The sequence below is a fragment of the Punica granatum genome, chromosome 3, assembly GCF_007655135.1.
Source record: "Punica granatum isolate Tunisia-2019 chromosome 3, ASM765513v2, whole genome shotgun sequence".
Lineage (NCBI taxonomy): Eukaryota > Viridiplantae > Streptophyta > Magnoliopsida > Myrtales > Lythraceae > Punica > Punica granatum.
The window spans coordinates 32,352,798-32,369,212 of NC_045129.1; the positions used below are offsets into that span (position 1 = coordinate 32,352,798).

Below are 16,415 nucleotides of genomic sequence, written 5' to 3' on the forward strand. Positions count from 1 at the left end.
ATTAACTATATCATAACGAATAATTAATATAAAGGTTAATTGCACCGATAGTCTAAAAAATTTCATAAATATTTCAAGTTGGTCCAAAATATTTTTTTGATAACTTGTTGGTACATTAAGTTTTAAAAATATTTCGATATAGTATATTTTGTTATCTTTGTTTGATGCCGTTTCTACTCCAAACTTTTTAAAATTTTCAAAACGACCCAATGTATTTATTTTTTGAACTTTTTCAATTTTGCAACTAAAACTATTGTTTATGTTCCTTGCAAGGAAATGAGGGCACCTGTACTTCATTTTTACCCTTTTTCAACATTTTTCTATAAACTTTAAATATTTTTCATTTTTATCCCTTATTTTGATTTTTTTCTCACATCCTCTAAGAAAATTTCAAACTTAATATGTCTTAGTCCTTTTTTATTATTACCATTTTCCCCTCATTTTTAACATTTTCTTTCAAACTTTAAATGCTTTTCATCTTTGTCCTTTTTTTTTATTCTTCATGCATCTTCCAAAAAACTTGCAAACTTAACGTATCGTAAATATATATAAATTAGTGGTAATTACACTGGTGGTCCAAAAAATTTCACTAATGTATCAAGTTAGTCCAAAAAGTTTTTTTTGCTACTTGATGGTACAAAATGTTTTAAAAGTGTAACACGATAGTACAAACTGTTATCTCACCATTGACACCGTTAAGCGAAGCTGACGTGGCCGAAACGTGGTCAACACGTGGCTCTGATATGTTTATAGGAGTTGGTGGAACGTTACATGATGATTCAAACTCTTTTGAAGTTGTCACTTAATGGTCTAAAATGTTTTACAGATGTAACATAATGGTACAAAATATTTCTTTAATTAACTTAAAGGTCCACCCATGTCAATGGCGAGATGACGACGTCAATGGCGAGATAACGGTTTGTACTATCATGTTACAAATTTGAAACATTTTGTACCATCAAGTAGCAAAAAAAACTTTTTGGACCAATCTGATACATTATTAAAACTTTTTGGACCACCAGTGTAATTTACCCATGTAAATTAACTAAACATTGTTGGGAATTGGTGTATGCCCTAGAGGCAATCTATAATCAGTTCTGTAATATGATATCTATTTCATTATATTACGAGGCATATCTGTTATTGTGTGGATTGCGCTAAATATGATTTTACACAATAATGTCCTTGGAATAGTATGTTCAATAGGCATCAAGTGTGATTTGATTGTGAGATCCTATAATTACCTAACATTATTCCTAAATGTCCATAGTCAAAGTATTATCGTTAATTAGGACAACGATAATACGGTTAGACTAGTGTGGATGTTGATTGATGACCAAGTCTCACAGGTCATGGATATGGAGATATCAAATCACACCACATGTATACATTAAGAGTAATGTGTATTGGACTGATCCGCCATGAGATTGCTACATGGGTTGTTACGTGACTGTCATTAGCATATCTCAAAGTAACTATAGTGTAATGGTCCTTTGACTTGAGGTCACCATAGATTCCTACATGTAATGTCGTATATTTTGATACTGTCAAACGCCACCGTAACAGGCTGGTTATAAAGATAGTTATTGGGTATGCCACAAAGCATGGAAAAGAATGTGAGTGACCAAGATAGGATTTGTCCCTCCTACGAAACGGGAGTGATATCTCATGGCCACTTGGTGGTTAAGTCTAAAAGTGTATGCATACCCAAATGAGTCGATATAACGATATCGAGCTCATTTGTTCTGATAGACTTACCCGGTAAACCAAGAAAGAGAGATATTGAGCCATACAAGGATGTCATCGACCATGCCTTGGGCTCAATAGAGATATAGAGGACAATGGATTATATTACACAGTAATATAGGTCACAAGGTTCGTCGAGAAATTGACTTTCCGATTACTTGAGTAACAGTGATACATTGCTAGATGCCGCTCACTGTTTATAATATTGAAATAGAGATTTCGATATTATTATCAACGTAATTGGGAACCTACAGGGTCACACACTACGACTAAATTGACGAGATATTTTGAAATAATAAAAACGTCTAATTGAGATTAGATGATTTATGGTGCAACCGATTAATCGGATATTTAATGAGATTAAATTTGTCGATTAATTAGACTCGATTTATTAGATTAAATGGACCAAAATTGATGCACGATTAATACGGTGACACATGGCTTTTATGTTAATAGACATGTGTATGGACACATGTCATGTGAGGAGCAATTTAATGCTAATCCCACATCGGTGGGAACTTCAATTTTGTTCCCCCCATATTGCTTATATAAAGGGGATAGTGTGCATGTACTGATATATATAATGTGTGTGTGAATGTATGCATGTATGTGTGTATATGCATATACTTTTATATATATAAAAGCACACACATATAATTATATGTGCAGAGACATATATGTGTGCGTGCATATATGTGTATGCATATAAAGTATAAATAATTTGAATTGAATTGTTCAATTCAAATTAGGTCCATTAGTCTAAAAATTTCGGGTGTTGCATCGGTATTTCTTTCGAGTATTGGTCGCTAGCACCGCCGATCTCGAAAACTCGTCGACAAAGTCGGTGTGGATACCAGTAGAGGCGTCACGCGTGGGACGCTCGGTCGACAACTTTAAATATTCCAGGTACGCTTTTATTTACTCTTATTCTTCTAGTAGGTCTTGGAATTAGTTTCACGGGTAGGAAATTTTGAATTTCTGTTCCTTTTCGCTTCCGTTGACCCCGTGGAACTAGCAAACATATCATGTCCGACAGAAGTAGAATAAAGAGTATCATCTTGATACTCACTTGCATATTTATTTTTCTCAAAATGATACTTGCATAACTTTTATTTATATAAAATTAGTGGAGAATGAAACAATGAATTTGGTGCTATAATAATGTTATAATATTTTTCAATTATAATGTCTCAGGCTCTCACTGATCCTACGATTCTTTCTTCTACTTTTTTTAAACAAAACTTTATTATCATTATTCTCTCTACATATATACATATATATTAAAACATTATAAGATCTTAACTAATCAATCCTTAAAAGAAGAATAATATTATGAAATCGGTTAATTTCATTAAATCAAGCATCCATATATTTTGGACTAATATTGTCGGAGTAAATTGGTTCCACATGTTTCATTTGGTATTTTATACAATAGCATAGATGTGTGGCAAAAACATTATAGTATAGTATTATAATTCAAGAAATAACGATACAAATATATAAATAATATAGTTAATATAAAATATTTGTGATTAGAATAAAGATGATAAGATTGTAATATTAAAAGTACTAAATATAAGTACACAATTCATTTCTTCGATCTTCCCTTTTACTAACTTATTTTCTCTATTTATTTGAATCTTTCTACCTATCAATACATAAAGAATAAGTAAGAAATTTAATTTGTTTAAATAGATTTCCACCCCGATACTTATAAATAAAAATTAGTAATATTTTTAATATTCAAATTTCATTAATATATATATATATATTAAATATTTCATGTATTATCCAATCATTGGAACTTTCATTAATAAACTAAAGTATTGTATTTAAAGCTAATTGAAATTGTTGAATTAGCTTTTTGGTTTCAGGGAGATTTAATATTCCGTGCTTAACACAATGTAATGGTGTTTAACAAAAACAATTGTAATATAATAACACTAGAAATAGTAATACAAATATATAATACCCCCGCATTGTGATCGAACTATTGCAGCAAAACGCGGCTTTGCCCCTAGTTATATAATTAAAATTCGAATAATATATATGTATATATATATATATATATTTAGCAAGGAAGGAATATAGGCTTAGAGAAGAAGTGTGGGCGTTGTTTAACTTGGTTCGAGAAAACGTGCCGAAGAGAACTGAACTAAGCTGGTTCAATTCGCTTTGAGAGTATAAGTTGGAATATCATAACCACATTATGAGAAAAACAAAGTTAAATCTATATATAAGTAAAATTCACTTGACGAGCAATAAATGTTTTTGAGTTAATACAATTGAAAATAGAAAAAAATTCATTTTTGATATTAGAAATTAAAAAATACTTAAAAGATATGACAAAGTACGAATTGTAGACGCAAATATTTATACGTATTCAAGTGCAACAAATTCAATTATCTATGGCATTCCACATAGGCGGTGTTTGATGCATGACAATCTATGTGGATTCCCAAAAAAGTTAACTTAAATTTTCTAGGCCCACATGATTCCCATATTTAATTTGGACATGGTAATCTACATTCCCACTTGAGTAATAATGTAAATTATCACGGAGGGGGTGGAAATGTAAATTCTAACCTTAGTGGGAATGTGCATGGTTAGTAATTTAATTACTAGTAATCCACCAAATGCGCTCTTAATATTATTTTTTTAAAAGAACGAACTAATTTTAAAAAGAAAAAATTAGATGAGAATCAACTCCTAAAACTAAAGATAGGTTGTAATTAGGTTTTTAAGAAATAAACTAAATTATAATTATCAAAAAAATTAAAATAAAAACTAAGCATGGAAAAGATAATAAAAGTACTTCTAAAGAAAAGAATTCATATTTATGCATATAGTAAAATTGACTTGAAAACAGTAAATTCAATTTAATTAATGCAATTGAAAATCATAGAAATACAAATTCTATTTTTATAATTATAAATATAATATAACCCATTTCTATATATAAGTAAAATTAATTTCAATCTTAATAATTAAAAAACACTTAAAAGATATAATAAAGTACCTATTGTAAATACAAATATTTATACGTACTCGAGAGCAACAAATGCAATTAGATATTGCGTTACAAATATCTAAATCCATTAATAATTGAAAGAAAATTTAAACAAAAAAATATGTTAATAAAACAAAGTCGTGCAATCATAGGACAATCAGTTAGAAATTATTATTAAATCATGATATATACTTTAATTTGAACTTAAAATTACTCTAGTTTTTCTAGAATAGTACTGTAATTTTATTGAAACCATGAAAAATGTTATTATTCTTAATAAGCAAATTAAATTAGCTTTTCTAAATGTAAATAATTACAACAAAAATGATAATCGAATATAAAAAATGAACCCGTGTAATGCACGGAATAGAACACTACTATAACCAGATTTTCAGTTCGATTAATTAATATAATTTAGGAAAAAGTATAAAAAAACCCTCTTGTGATTTGAGGTTGGGAAAAATTGCATAATGTGCTTTTTTTTATGGACAATTAGCTCCCCGATGGTGTATTCCATTAGCCATAGGGGGTTACGACATTATTTTTTTTCCATTTTTAGTCCTCATACTTTAGCCTTTTAATTATTTTGGTTTTAAATCTTTTTTCTTTTATATCCTCAACTTTTTATTTTTTTCATTTTAGTCCTAAAAATAAAATCGAAAGGGAAGAAGAGGTCAGGGCTATCAATCGGGGGGCTAATTGTCATGATGTGGGTACCAGCGGCCTCTATGGAGGGACTAGGGTCGTCGATTGGCGGCCCTAACCTGCAAATCGATTGGAAACTCCAACTCGGAGTCCCCAATCGATTCAGGGGTTTAGGCCGCCAATCGGCGACACTGACCCCTCTATCAAGGTCGACGGTACCTAAAGAGGACGTCAGCGATCTCGGTGCAGGGGTCGGGGTTGCCGATTGGCGGCTCCGACCTCTCATTCTCTTTCAATTTTCTTTATAGGACTAAAATGAAAAAAGAAAAGAAAAGTTGAGGATAGAAATGATAAAAGAAAAAAGATTTAGAATCAAAATGAATAGGTTAAAGATTGAGCACTAAAATTGAGAAAGAAAAAAACTAACACCGTAACCTCCTATGGTTAACGGAGTATACCATATGGAGCTAATTATCTCTAATAAAAGGACATGGTACAATTTGTCCCGATCCTAATCATAATGAGGGTTTTTATACTTTTTCTTATCATTTAAAGAGATAATTATGACCTAGAAAAGTCCCATTGGCTTGGATGCATTTCTTGCAAATCCAACCCCATATTAAAACCATTTTAAGTGGATTCTAGTGTTTATTTTTGTTAATATTGTACGTTTTTCTAAAACCTCTGATAGTGAATTTTATTTTAGTTATACTTTTTAATGAAATAATATCAGTTAAGCATTTGGGTTCGATACAGCTAGCAGATTGGATATATTACTAAGGCACTGAGAAAACTAAAAAATTGCATTGAAATAGAAATGGTTTGAAAGGTTCAATATTTTTTATTTTTCTTCACATGCTCAAATTCTAGTAAAGCATAAGGAGAAGAAAACAAAGAGCATTAGAACCCTCGTCATCAACCCGAAACCCACTTCACTTCTGATAGTGAAAGAGCGCCATGAAATTAATCCCGATCATTTTTTTCACCTTCATATGATTCGCGCATCTAAGAAAATCGCCGGGGACCGGAAATTATCAATTGTGCCTAACTAATTAGTTGAATTTGAACGGATTGGTCAGACATGGATATCCATATCCACGGGCGTGGCGGGAAGCCGGGTCCCGATGACGTACTTGAAAGGGTCGTTAATTAAAAACTACAAACGCGCAAAGGAGAAGAGAAGAGGTAAACGTAAAAATAGGCCCCACAAGCTCCGCGTGGCCACCCCCCTCCCCATCCAATCTTCTCTTTTTCCACCAAAGGCGACGCCGATAGAAACCGGCATGTCCCCCCATGTCCCCCAGAGGATAAAGGGCGTGTCGCATTATATAACCAAACATTAATAAATATTTTTAGATTTATCTTAATGTAATTTTTTTTATCTCAACGTTATTATTTTTATTTTACCATCTATCCTCGGAGATAAATTGTGACATCAAATTAACAACGTTATGATACTTCAGACAAAAAAAATGATATTGAGACAGATTTAAGAATATATGTCAACGTTAGGATATGTGACGCAATAGATTCAAGAATAAATAATATCATATCTGTGCTATTGGCAGCTCCAGACACTGGGCTCTAGCGTATGATGAGCCTATACAAACTCGTAAAACCTACTCCTGTTATCATATTCAATTTCTTATATAGGTTATAAGTGATTGAAATCAAGAACAACTCAAAAATTTAAGTTAATAACTAATGAGTTCAACACACCTTTTTTGTATTTTTTCAATGTGCGATCCTTAATGAGAGTTTTAATATATATGTAGACGACGTAACAAGTTCCATTTTTTTAAAAACGTGATAACTACTTTTTAATTTTGATATGAACTTTGGAAAAGAATATATTTTTCATCTCATTTGCATTAGATTCCTTAAGTTATATATTATTCAATGGTTGCTATGAACGCTGGCAAACTATCTTCGGAGGACTGCTTCAAATGCGGATAATGAGCTTGTCGCTATCATTAGCAACTTCATTATTATTCCTTAAGCCATATAGATCATTTGATCAAACAGCAGACAGTCGTGTTTCCAGTAATCGGAATTTTTAATATGACATATAGCTCACGATAAATCAAAGGTCGGACCGACAATTGAGAGTAGGTAAAGATTTTTTTTTCCTTTTTTTCCTTATCCTCAATGTTAATTAGACGGTTTATTCATCTTAGCTCTGCCGTTCACTGTTTCCATCCAAAAAAAGCTATAATGATTTTCAAAAGCTAAATAAATAAATAAATAAAAAGTAAAATCGAGAATAGAATCGGTATAGGGTGGGGCACATCAACCGACAGGCTGATCACCATAGACGAGACCTCCACATTTCCGAAATATAGATCCCAGAAATCACTAGTCTGGGATCTCAACTTCATGAGACAGAGAGCAGAAGCCTTGCCAACCACCACCACCTCACCACCACCTCATTCGAGGTTGCTAGATACCGCTAAGACTTCTAGTGACCGACCACTGAAGTTTAGGTTTGGACTTCTGGTTCTTTTTTTTAAAAAAAATAATAATTTGGGATGCCAATCGCTTATTGTTATTTTGTTAGTAAATAAATATACACAATTTTGATATGGAATTAAGCATTATTTCAAATTATATTAAACTTTACTTTATTAATTTTAACAATCACTGTTAGCATTATAAAATAAGAGAAAAATAAATAAATAAAAAGTAATGATTATGTTGTTGAATTAAGGAAATAATAATTTGGAGTAGAATTTTACTCCAAAATCAAACGACATCTGATTGATAATTGAGATTATATGTCTATGATATATTTTACATGAATTACTTTCTCATGATCTATTGAATAGAATTCTTAAATTTATTCCCTCCCATTGATAAAGAATATTATTGTATATTCTTTCATATGTATCGCAACCCAGTTCTTGTTTTTGAAATTTCTAATCCCATCCCTTCCTTTTCGGAATCAAAATATTTAACTCATAAGAAATTTACTCGACAGTGATATGTGTTGTATATGTAAATCCTAGATGGGAAAATAGGTAGAATTTTTATCTATGAAAAGAGGGTATAGGTAAAAAAAGAAAAAAGAAAAAGAGACTAGACTTCACATTATCTAGCATAAATTTGAAATTTACCGTAATAATGTTTGTAAATGGAAGCTGAAGCATTAATAAGTTATTAATACAAATAGTAAAATGGGCCCGCACCTCGTTGCGGGTTCCGTTTTGTGCATTTTATTAATTTTAAAAATAAAATATTAATAATTAAATTATTTGTAAAATTAATAAATTGAAATTAATTATATATTTTTGTGTATAAGAAATTGCATATTTTAGTTCTCCTAAATCATGAAAAGGAATGATGTCTAATTATTAAATTGAACATCTATTTTGTCATTATTTAAACATAATGGATATATAATTTTTAAATTGCATATAAATTTCTTTTTTAAAATTTTGTGGTAATGTAAGACTTGTTGATAATTAAATAAGCTTAAGATTTCTCGCCTACGTTGCTTTTAATCAATAACAATATAAGGGATGTTCATGCTCTATAAAATTATATGTTTTCTTTCATTAAAATAAAATATATAATGCTAAATAAGTATATGAAATTAAAAAAATAAATTATTGCAATTGCATTTAAATTTGATAAAAGTAAATTTATATTCGTGTTTTTTCAAATAGATAAATAAACTATTGTCGCAAATATTTTAAATTGACAAAGAATGTAAGATATATTGTAATTAGTTTAGGATATTAACTAAAATTAATTAAATACAATAAAATAAAATAAAATAAAAAGGAAAGGGAAGGTGATAAATAGAGATAAAAAGAACCATGGAAAGGAGGAGAAGAGTCGAACTCGGTAAAATCAGGGGGAGGAGACAACATGTTGCCTTCCCAGCAACTTAATGCAAAATGCCACCCTCGTCCTCAAAAAGTTCTATCATAAAATGAGAAAAATTAAGAAAAAAGGCAAAAATTCAATAATTTGATAGCTGTTATAGAAAACGAGAGTTCTTGTTGTATTAAATAATCGTGAAATAGGCTGCGAGGGCACTCCGCACGAGCGTGGACTTTTGGGAGCAAGCACAAATATTTTTGTGGCCCTGATGACCTTATGAATAAATAACCTATAGTATGTGAACCCTTGAGACTAGGTCAAGCATTGAATCTACGAAATACACAGGTAAGTGGAAGGAACTGATAACACTATTGTCAAACGTATCTCGAGTATCATCTACTCTATGTGGCATAATTATACCTGCCCCTAATCCGTTTCTCGCTTCCCTAGCCGATTAATCGAAGATGGGAATTATTAGGTTGTGCCTCCTCCCATTGAAAACTAAGCTGAAGTAAAAAAAAATACGCTTGATCTTGATTTTCTGAAACCTGGGCGAGCGATCCAACTCCGTGGACATAAGCCGAGAACCGTGCCCTCGAGCAATGAACGGATCATGAAAACGGGGAAGGATTATGAAGTGGAACATCATTAGGTCTTTAGTCTCATCGAGGACCACGGAGACGTGGACACCGCGATGATCTGTCGTGTCCTAGAAATGGTGCACAGTGACCAGCGCGGACACGAGGAGGAAGAGGCTGACTGGTTCAAAAGAAAAGTTGGGTTTGATTATACGGATAGAGTAAAGTACAAATCAGCACAACTCGCCCAAACGAGAAGGAAGGCAATCGGACAAAAAATGAAAGCGCTTTTCTCCAAATAAACGCGTGGAATTTTTTTTCCACAAAAACCCCGTAATCTTTCCAAATCTCTACTTTACGTGTGCATATATATAGAGAGCGAGCTCTTTCATCTTAATGGTGCCCATTTTACTAAACTCAGCCAGGAAGCTTTATCAGCAGGCAGGCCCCAGCAATGGAGGATCGCCCACCGGGTTACCGATTCTACCCGACGGAAGAGGAGCTTATCTCCTTCTACCTGCAAAACAAGCTCCAAGGCAACAGACCCGAGATTCACGACGTCATACCTGTCGTCAGCATCTATGATATCGAGCCATGGCACCTCCCAAGTACTTGGAACGCCGACTATTGCCTTTGTTTTCATCGAATAACTAATGTTTTGCCTTTCTAATGCAGCTCATTTGCTTTTCTTCGTGTAATGCAGAGCTCTCAGGGGAGTATTGTCCGGCAGATACTGAGCAGTGGTTCTTCTTCGTGCCGAGACAAGAGCGAGAAGCTCGTGGAGGCAGGCCGACCCGTACCACCTCTTCGGGATATTGGAAAGCAACTGGGTCTCCGGGTTACGTCTACTCTTCGGACAATCAGGTGATCGGGCTGAAGAAGACGATGGTTTTCTACAAAGGAAAAGCTCCCGCTGGGAGGAAAACCAAGTGGAAGATGCATGAGTACAGAGCCATTGAACATGCAGCCGACCAATTCACCAGTGATGTTCCTAAGGTGAGCATTCGAATCACTTTGATGCAAATTCTGATTCCAGCAATCCAGCTGTCCCAGTTTTGCTTCCAATATGAGGAAACAATCCTGTGATTAATGAATGGACTGTTTCTCAAATGTAGCTGCGAACTGAGTTCACTTTGTGCCGGGTTTACGTGATTGCTGGAACCTTCCGAGCATTTGACCGCCGCCCAATGGAGCCGGTGCCAGTGGAGGCACAAAGGGGACAAGGGGAGGAGGCTGTGCCAATGGGAGGAGGCCCAGCTGAACTCCCGCAAAATTCAAGAAGTCCGAGCTGTGAGACCGCCACCAGTCAGCAGCAGCCTCAGTGGGACTGGGAACAGTTAGATTGGCTTTGAAGGAAGTCATCAGAGATAACCAAGGACTAGGCAGTAATATTGAAACAAATAGCTAGGCCCGATCATTCTTTTCCACCGTCGTTATTGGTGGATGAACGCATAAAACCCAAGTAGGAAGATGCAGAGTGTGCCTTTTTCTCTGAACAGGAAGGCACGAGGAATTCATTATGAAATTGATAATGCTTTAGGTGTAATGAAGTTGACAAAGAATAGAATAACTCACTTTGTAGATTCGAGTGCGCGCTTGAATTGAATGATGTAATGTTTGATAGTGCATTGGTGGTGTAAACTGTTCATCCAAGCTGCATGTTGAATAATTTCAAAAGGGTAAGCAAGTAAATCATTGATAACTGAAAAATGAACACACCATAATCCGAGGATTCAACAAAGCAATGATTTCCATAGTTCAAAAACAGTTGTTTAAGTACAAATTCAAGTTTACCTGTGCAGCTGGAATAATTTATCATATCAAGCTTGACATTTTTGTGCACAACAGTCAAATGCAATCTCAAGTTTCAACCTAAGCAGGATAGAAATGCTTAGCCGGCTTGGGATCACGTGCCCTCGACGAAGTTAGCAGCTTCGTTTTGAAAGATCCGATCAACCAGTACGGAATGATATATCCTTTGACATTATAATGGAGCAAAAGCATCTAATTCTCACTACCTATAATTCTTAGACAACGACAAGCTTAGTTTCAACCTCTATTTCCTTCAACCGTAATCTCCTATGACCAGCCAAGCAATCTGACCTCCTGACCTATCAAATGATATTTCCAAGTCAATCCCGATATAGTTATCTTGCAGAATCGGATGTCATCTTCATAATCAAGATATAATTATCTGCTAATCTAAAGAGAATTAATCAGCTGGTAAGAAGGGGTCAAGCCACAAGCAGCAACAAGTGCCACTTTGGACTGCAAGCGAAATCAAATGATTGAGACTTAGAAAAATGGTAAAGGAGTTGATACGCACACTCGGAAAACAGCATAAAAATTAATGAGAAATATATTGTTGTCAAGAAGGGAACCGACTCCATCGTCAACCTTCGAGTCAACTAGCCTCATGATCCATTCACAAGTGAGGGTACATATGGTCTCGAAAAGCCGTTGCATCATCATTAAGTCAGGAGGGAAAACAACCATCCACCAAACAGACCTCCAATTCGGTAAACTCTCATAATTTCGGCGAAAGAAATTAAGGTCGAGAGAGCCTGGCAATAGCATTTTGCATCTGCAGTCTTATGATGCTGCCAATGATGTCGGACCCAAATGACTGCCATTAAAAAACCTAAGGCTATCACTCATATGAAATCATCTAATCCGACTCGAGCACAACAAAGATTTAGCGAAAATCAACACGGATTTATAGCTCAACTGTGGCAGCAGAAGCCAGAAAGTCCACATGAACACAATCACAAAGAACACCGGCCAAATCGAAGAATCAAAGCAATCTGCATCAGTACAAACTCCACGGGGAACTCGGTACCAAATGTGAAAAGCTAACTGAACATGATCCTCGTCCTTTTCAATTCATTTACCTCGTCGGTTTCATAGAATTAAACAGAAGGTTCGACAACAATGATTCCCGCAATTTCAGATGCAGCGAAAGGAAGCATCAGAGTAACGGTCAAAGGAAGATGCGACGATCGAAGAATTACATGTTTGCGCGCGGGACGACGAGTACCTCCGACATTTCGGACGCCATTTCTGCTCCTTCTCCTCCTTCTTCGAGTGCTTAATTCGGCTGTGCATACATATGCCGGCAGGAATAATAACTAAACAAATAAATAAAAGGGGAAAAACTGCTTCTTAGTGGCGCCCATTCAATTCAAGCACTGGGCTTTTCAATTGGGGGCCTACTCTGGGCCCAATAGGACCAAATCGGGGGAAGTGTTAAGCCCACCGTTAATATACGCTTTCAGTCCGGTTAGGTGCTTTTCCATTGTTGTTATTGTTTTTGTCACCTCTAAATCCTCATTGTTGCAAATCTTATTCGATTTTGACATTCCGTTTAATCATTCGTTAAACGATGCTGACATGGAAGAATGGCATATGGCAGTACGTTGTGTGACGTGTGGATGTTAGAAGCCAGTTGACTGGAACAAGAACTAGCTTCTCTAACCATATTTGGAGTATTCTTTATTAAAGGGTTCGAAGGAGTACAGGCCTAGAAGGTTATGGACAGCTAAAGTGGGGAAGTTTTTTACAGGGTATGAAGGCATTTCGAGACCCTTATTTGGATAGTGTTCATTAAGGGGTTTAAAAGGATTTGATTAGATTACTTCTGTTATTTTGAATTTGTTGTCGAATTATTATTTTAACAAAGAGATATGCACAAAAAACCCTAATTCTTCTAATTTTGTGCGTTTGAAATTGTAACATCTATATATATATATATATATATATATATATATATATATAAAGTAATTCGGACTATTCTCACAAGAGCATTCCGTTCGTGCGAGTAGGAATTGCCATATAAACATTTTCATGTGAGAAGGAGCCATCACGTATGCATTGACACTTTCCCATTAAATGTACTAGATAGGGAAAATAACATCGTACAATACGGTTTTTTCACTTTTTTCACACTGCAGCATGAATTCAAATCATTTTCTTGTACAGTACGAAAACAAATTTTTCACCGCACAGTATGCCGTCCATATTCCGTCAAGAGGTGGATGGAATGCTGACGTGGCAACTTGTTTTGGGAGAGTTTTGCAACAAACAACAACTTTGGGACATAAACAAATAAAATACAATTGACAGAAAACCAAGGACTGGGAACAGTTAGATTGGCTTTGAAGGAAGTCATCAGAGATAACCAAGGACTGGGGAGTAATATTGAAACAAATAGCTAGGCCCGATCATTCTTTTCCACCGACGTTATCGGTGGATGAACGCATAAAACCCAAGCAGGAAGATGCAGAGTGTGCCTTCTTCTCTGAACAGGAAGGCACGAGGAGTTCATTATGAAATTGATAATGCTTTAGGTGAAATGAAGTTGACAAAGAATAGAATAACTCACGTTGTAGATTCGAGTGCGCGCTTGAATTGAATGGTGTAACGTTTGATAGTGCATTGGAGGTGTAAACTGTTCATCCAAGCTGCATGTTGAATAATTTCGAAGGGGTAAGCAAGTAAATCATTGATAACTGAAAAATGAACACACCATAATCCGAGGATTCAACAAAGCAATGATTTCCATAGTTCAAAAACAGTTGTTTAAGTACAAATTCAAGTTTACCTGTGCAGCTGGAATACATTTAATTTATCATATCAAGTTTGACATTTTTGTGCACAAGAGTCAAATGCAATCTCAAGTTTCAACCTAAGCAGGATAGAAATGCTTAGCCGGCTTGGGATCACGTGCCCTCGATGAAGTTAGCAGCTTCCTTTTGAAAGATCCGATCAACCAGTACGGAATGATACATCCTTTGACATTATCATGGAGCAAAAGCATCTAATTCTCACTACCTATAATTCTTAGACAACGACAAGCTTAGTTTCAACGTCTATTTCCTTCAACCGGAATCTCCTACGACCAGCAAAGCAATCTGACCTCCTGACCTATCAAATGATATTTCAAAGTCAATCCCGATATAGTTATCTTGCAGAATCGGATGTTATCTTCATAATCAAGATATAATTATTTGCTATATCTAAAGAGAATTAATCAGCTGGTAAGAAGGGGTCAAGCCACAAGCAGCAAGAAGTACCTCTTTTGTTCCAACATGTGCCACCCTTTGGACTGCAAGCGAAATCAAATGAATGAGACTTAGAAAAATGGTAAAGGGAGTTGACACGCACACTCGGAAAAAAGCATTAAAAATTCGTGAGAAATGTATTGTTGTCAAGAAGGGAACCGACTCCATCTTCAACCTTCGAGTCAACTGGCCTCATGATCCACTCACAAGTGAGGGAACATACGGTCTCGAAAAGCCGTTGCATCATCATTAAGTCAGGAGGGAAAACAACCATCCACCAAACATACTTCCAATCCGGTAAACTCTCATAATTTCGGCGAAAGAAATTAAGGTCAAGAGAGCCTGGCAATAGCCTTTGCATCTGCAGTCTTATGATGCTGCTAATGGTGTCGGACCCGAATGACTGCCATTAAAAAACCTAAGGCTATCACTCATATGAAATCATCTAATACGACTCGAGCACAACAGAGATTTAGTGAAAATCAACACGGATTTATAGCTCAACTGTGGCAGCAGAAGCCAGAAAGTCCACATGAACACAATCACAAAGAACACCGGCCGAGTCGAAGAATCAAAGCAATCTGCATCAGTACAAACTCCACGGGGAACTCGGTACCAAATGTGAAAAGCTAATTGAACATGATCCTCGTCCTTTTCAATTCATTTTCCTCATTGGTTTCATAGAATTAAACAGAAGCTTAGACAACAATGATTCCCGCAATTTCAGATGCAGCGAAAGGAAGCATCAGAGTAACGGTCAAAGGAAGATGCGACGATCGAAGAATTACATGTTTGCGCGCGGGACGACGAGTACCTCCGACATTTCGGACGCCATTTCTTCTCCTTCTCCTTCTTCTCCGAGTGCTTAATTCGGCTGTGTTTGCACATTGGCGGCAGGAATAATAACTGAACAAATAAATAAAAGGGGAAAAACTGCTTCTTACTAGCGCCCATTAAATTCAACACTAGGCTTTTCATTTGGGTGCCCACTCTGGGCCCAATAGGCCCAAATCAGGGAAGCGTCAGGTTAAGCCCACCGTTAATATACGCTTTCAGCCCTCGATCTTTAGGTGCTTTTTCCATTGTTGTTATTGTTTTTGTCACCTCTAAATCCTCATTGTTGTAAATCTTATTCGATTTTGACATTCCGTTTAATCATCCATTAAGCAACGCTGACATAGAAAAACGGCAGATGGCAATACGTTGTGTGGCATACGACCGTTAGAAGCCAGTTGACTAAAACAAGAACTACCTTCTCTAACTGTGTTTGGAGTATTCTTTATTAAAGGGTTCGAAGGGGTAAGGGCCTACAAGGGGCATGAAGGCATTTCGGGACCCTTATTTGGATAGTGTTCATTAAGGGGTTTAAAAGGATTTGACTAGATTGTTTTTTGTTATTTTAAATTTATCATCAAATTATTTTTTTAATAAATAGATATGCACAAAAACCCCTAATTCTTCTAATTTTACGTGTTTGAAATTATGACACTTATATATATATAAAGCAATTTGGACTATTCTCGCGAGAGTGTTCCGTTTGTGCGATGAGGA

At 35.3% G+C, this 16,415-nt stretch overlaps 2 protein-coding genes across 13 annotated transcripts; one reads left to right on the plus strand and one right to left on the minus strand.

Moving 5' to 3' along the window:
• Positions 1-10,151: 10,151 nt before the first annotated feature.
• LOC116200901 (NAC domain-containing protein 90-like) lies at positions 10,152-11,432 on the plus strand. The gene is made up of 3 exons (XM_031531866.1): positions 10,152-10,412; positions 10,508-10,800; positions 10,920-11,432. Exons 1-3 carry the CDS (start codon positions 10,259-10,261, stop codon positions 11,154-11,156), a joined length of 684 nt encoding a protein of 227 aa, XP_031387726.1. The 5' UTR covers positions 10,152-10,258; the 3' UTR covers positions 11,157-11,432.
• Positions 11,154-15,787, minus strand: LOC116200902. Of its 12 annotated transcripts, none has more exons than XR_004155761.1 (8): positions 15,653-15,774; positions 15,040-15,267; positions 14,877-14,908; positions 14,489-14,727; positions 14,186-14,264; positions 12,816-14,101; positions 11,380-11,458; positions 11,154-11,295 (listed from the first exon to the last, which is right to left on the minus strand). XR_004155761.1 is itself a non-coding variant. In XM_031531867.1 (7 exons), exons 2-7 carry the CDS (start codon positions 15,223-15,225, stop codon positions 11,209-11,211), a joined length of 483 nt encoding a protein of 160 aa, XP_031387727.1. In that variant the 5' UTR covers positions 15,226-15,267; positions 15,653-15,774; the 3' UTR covers positions 11,154-11,208. The 12 variants fall into 12 exon arrangements, 5 of the variants coding, with proteins under 5 accessions (XP_031387727.1, XP_031387728.1, XP_031387730.1 ...); XR_004155760.1 differs by having other exon boundaries at positions 15,028-15,267; XR_004155764.1 differs by lacking the exon at positions 15,040-15,267 and having other exon boundaries at positions 14,635-14,727; positions 15,679-15,762.
• Between the last annotated feature and the right edge of the window lie 628 nt (positions 15,788-16,415).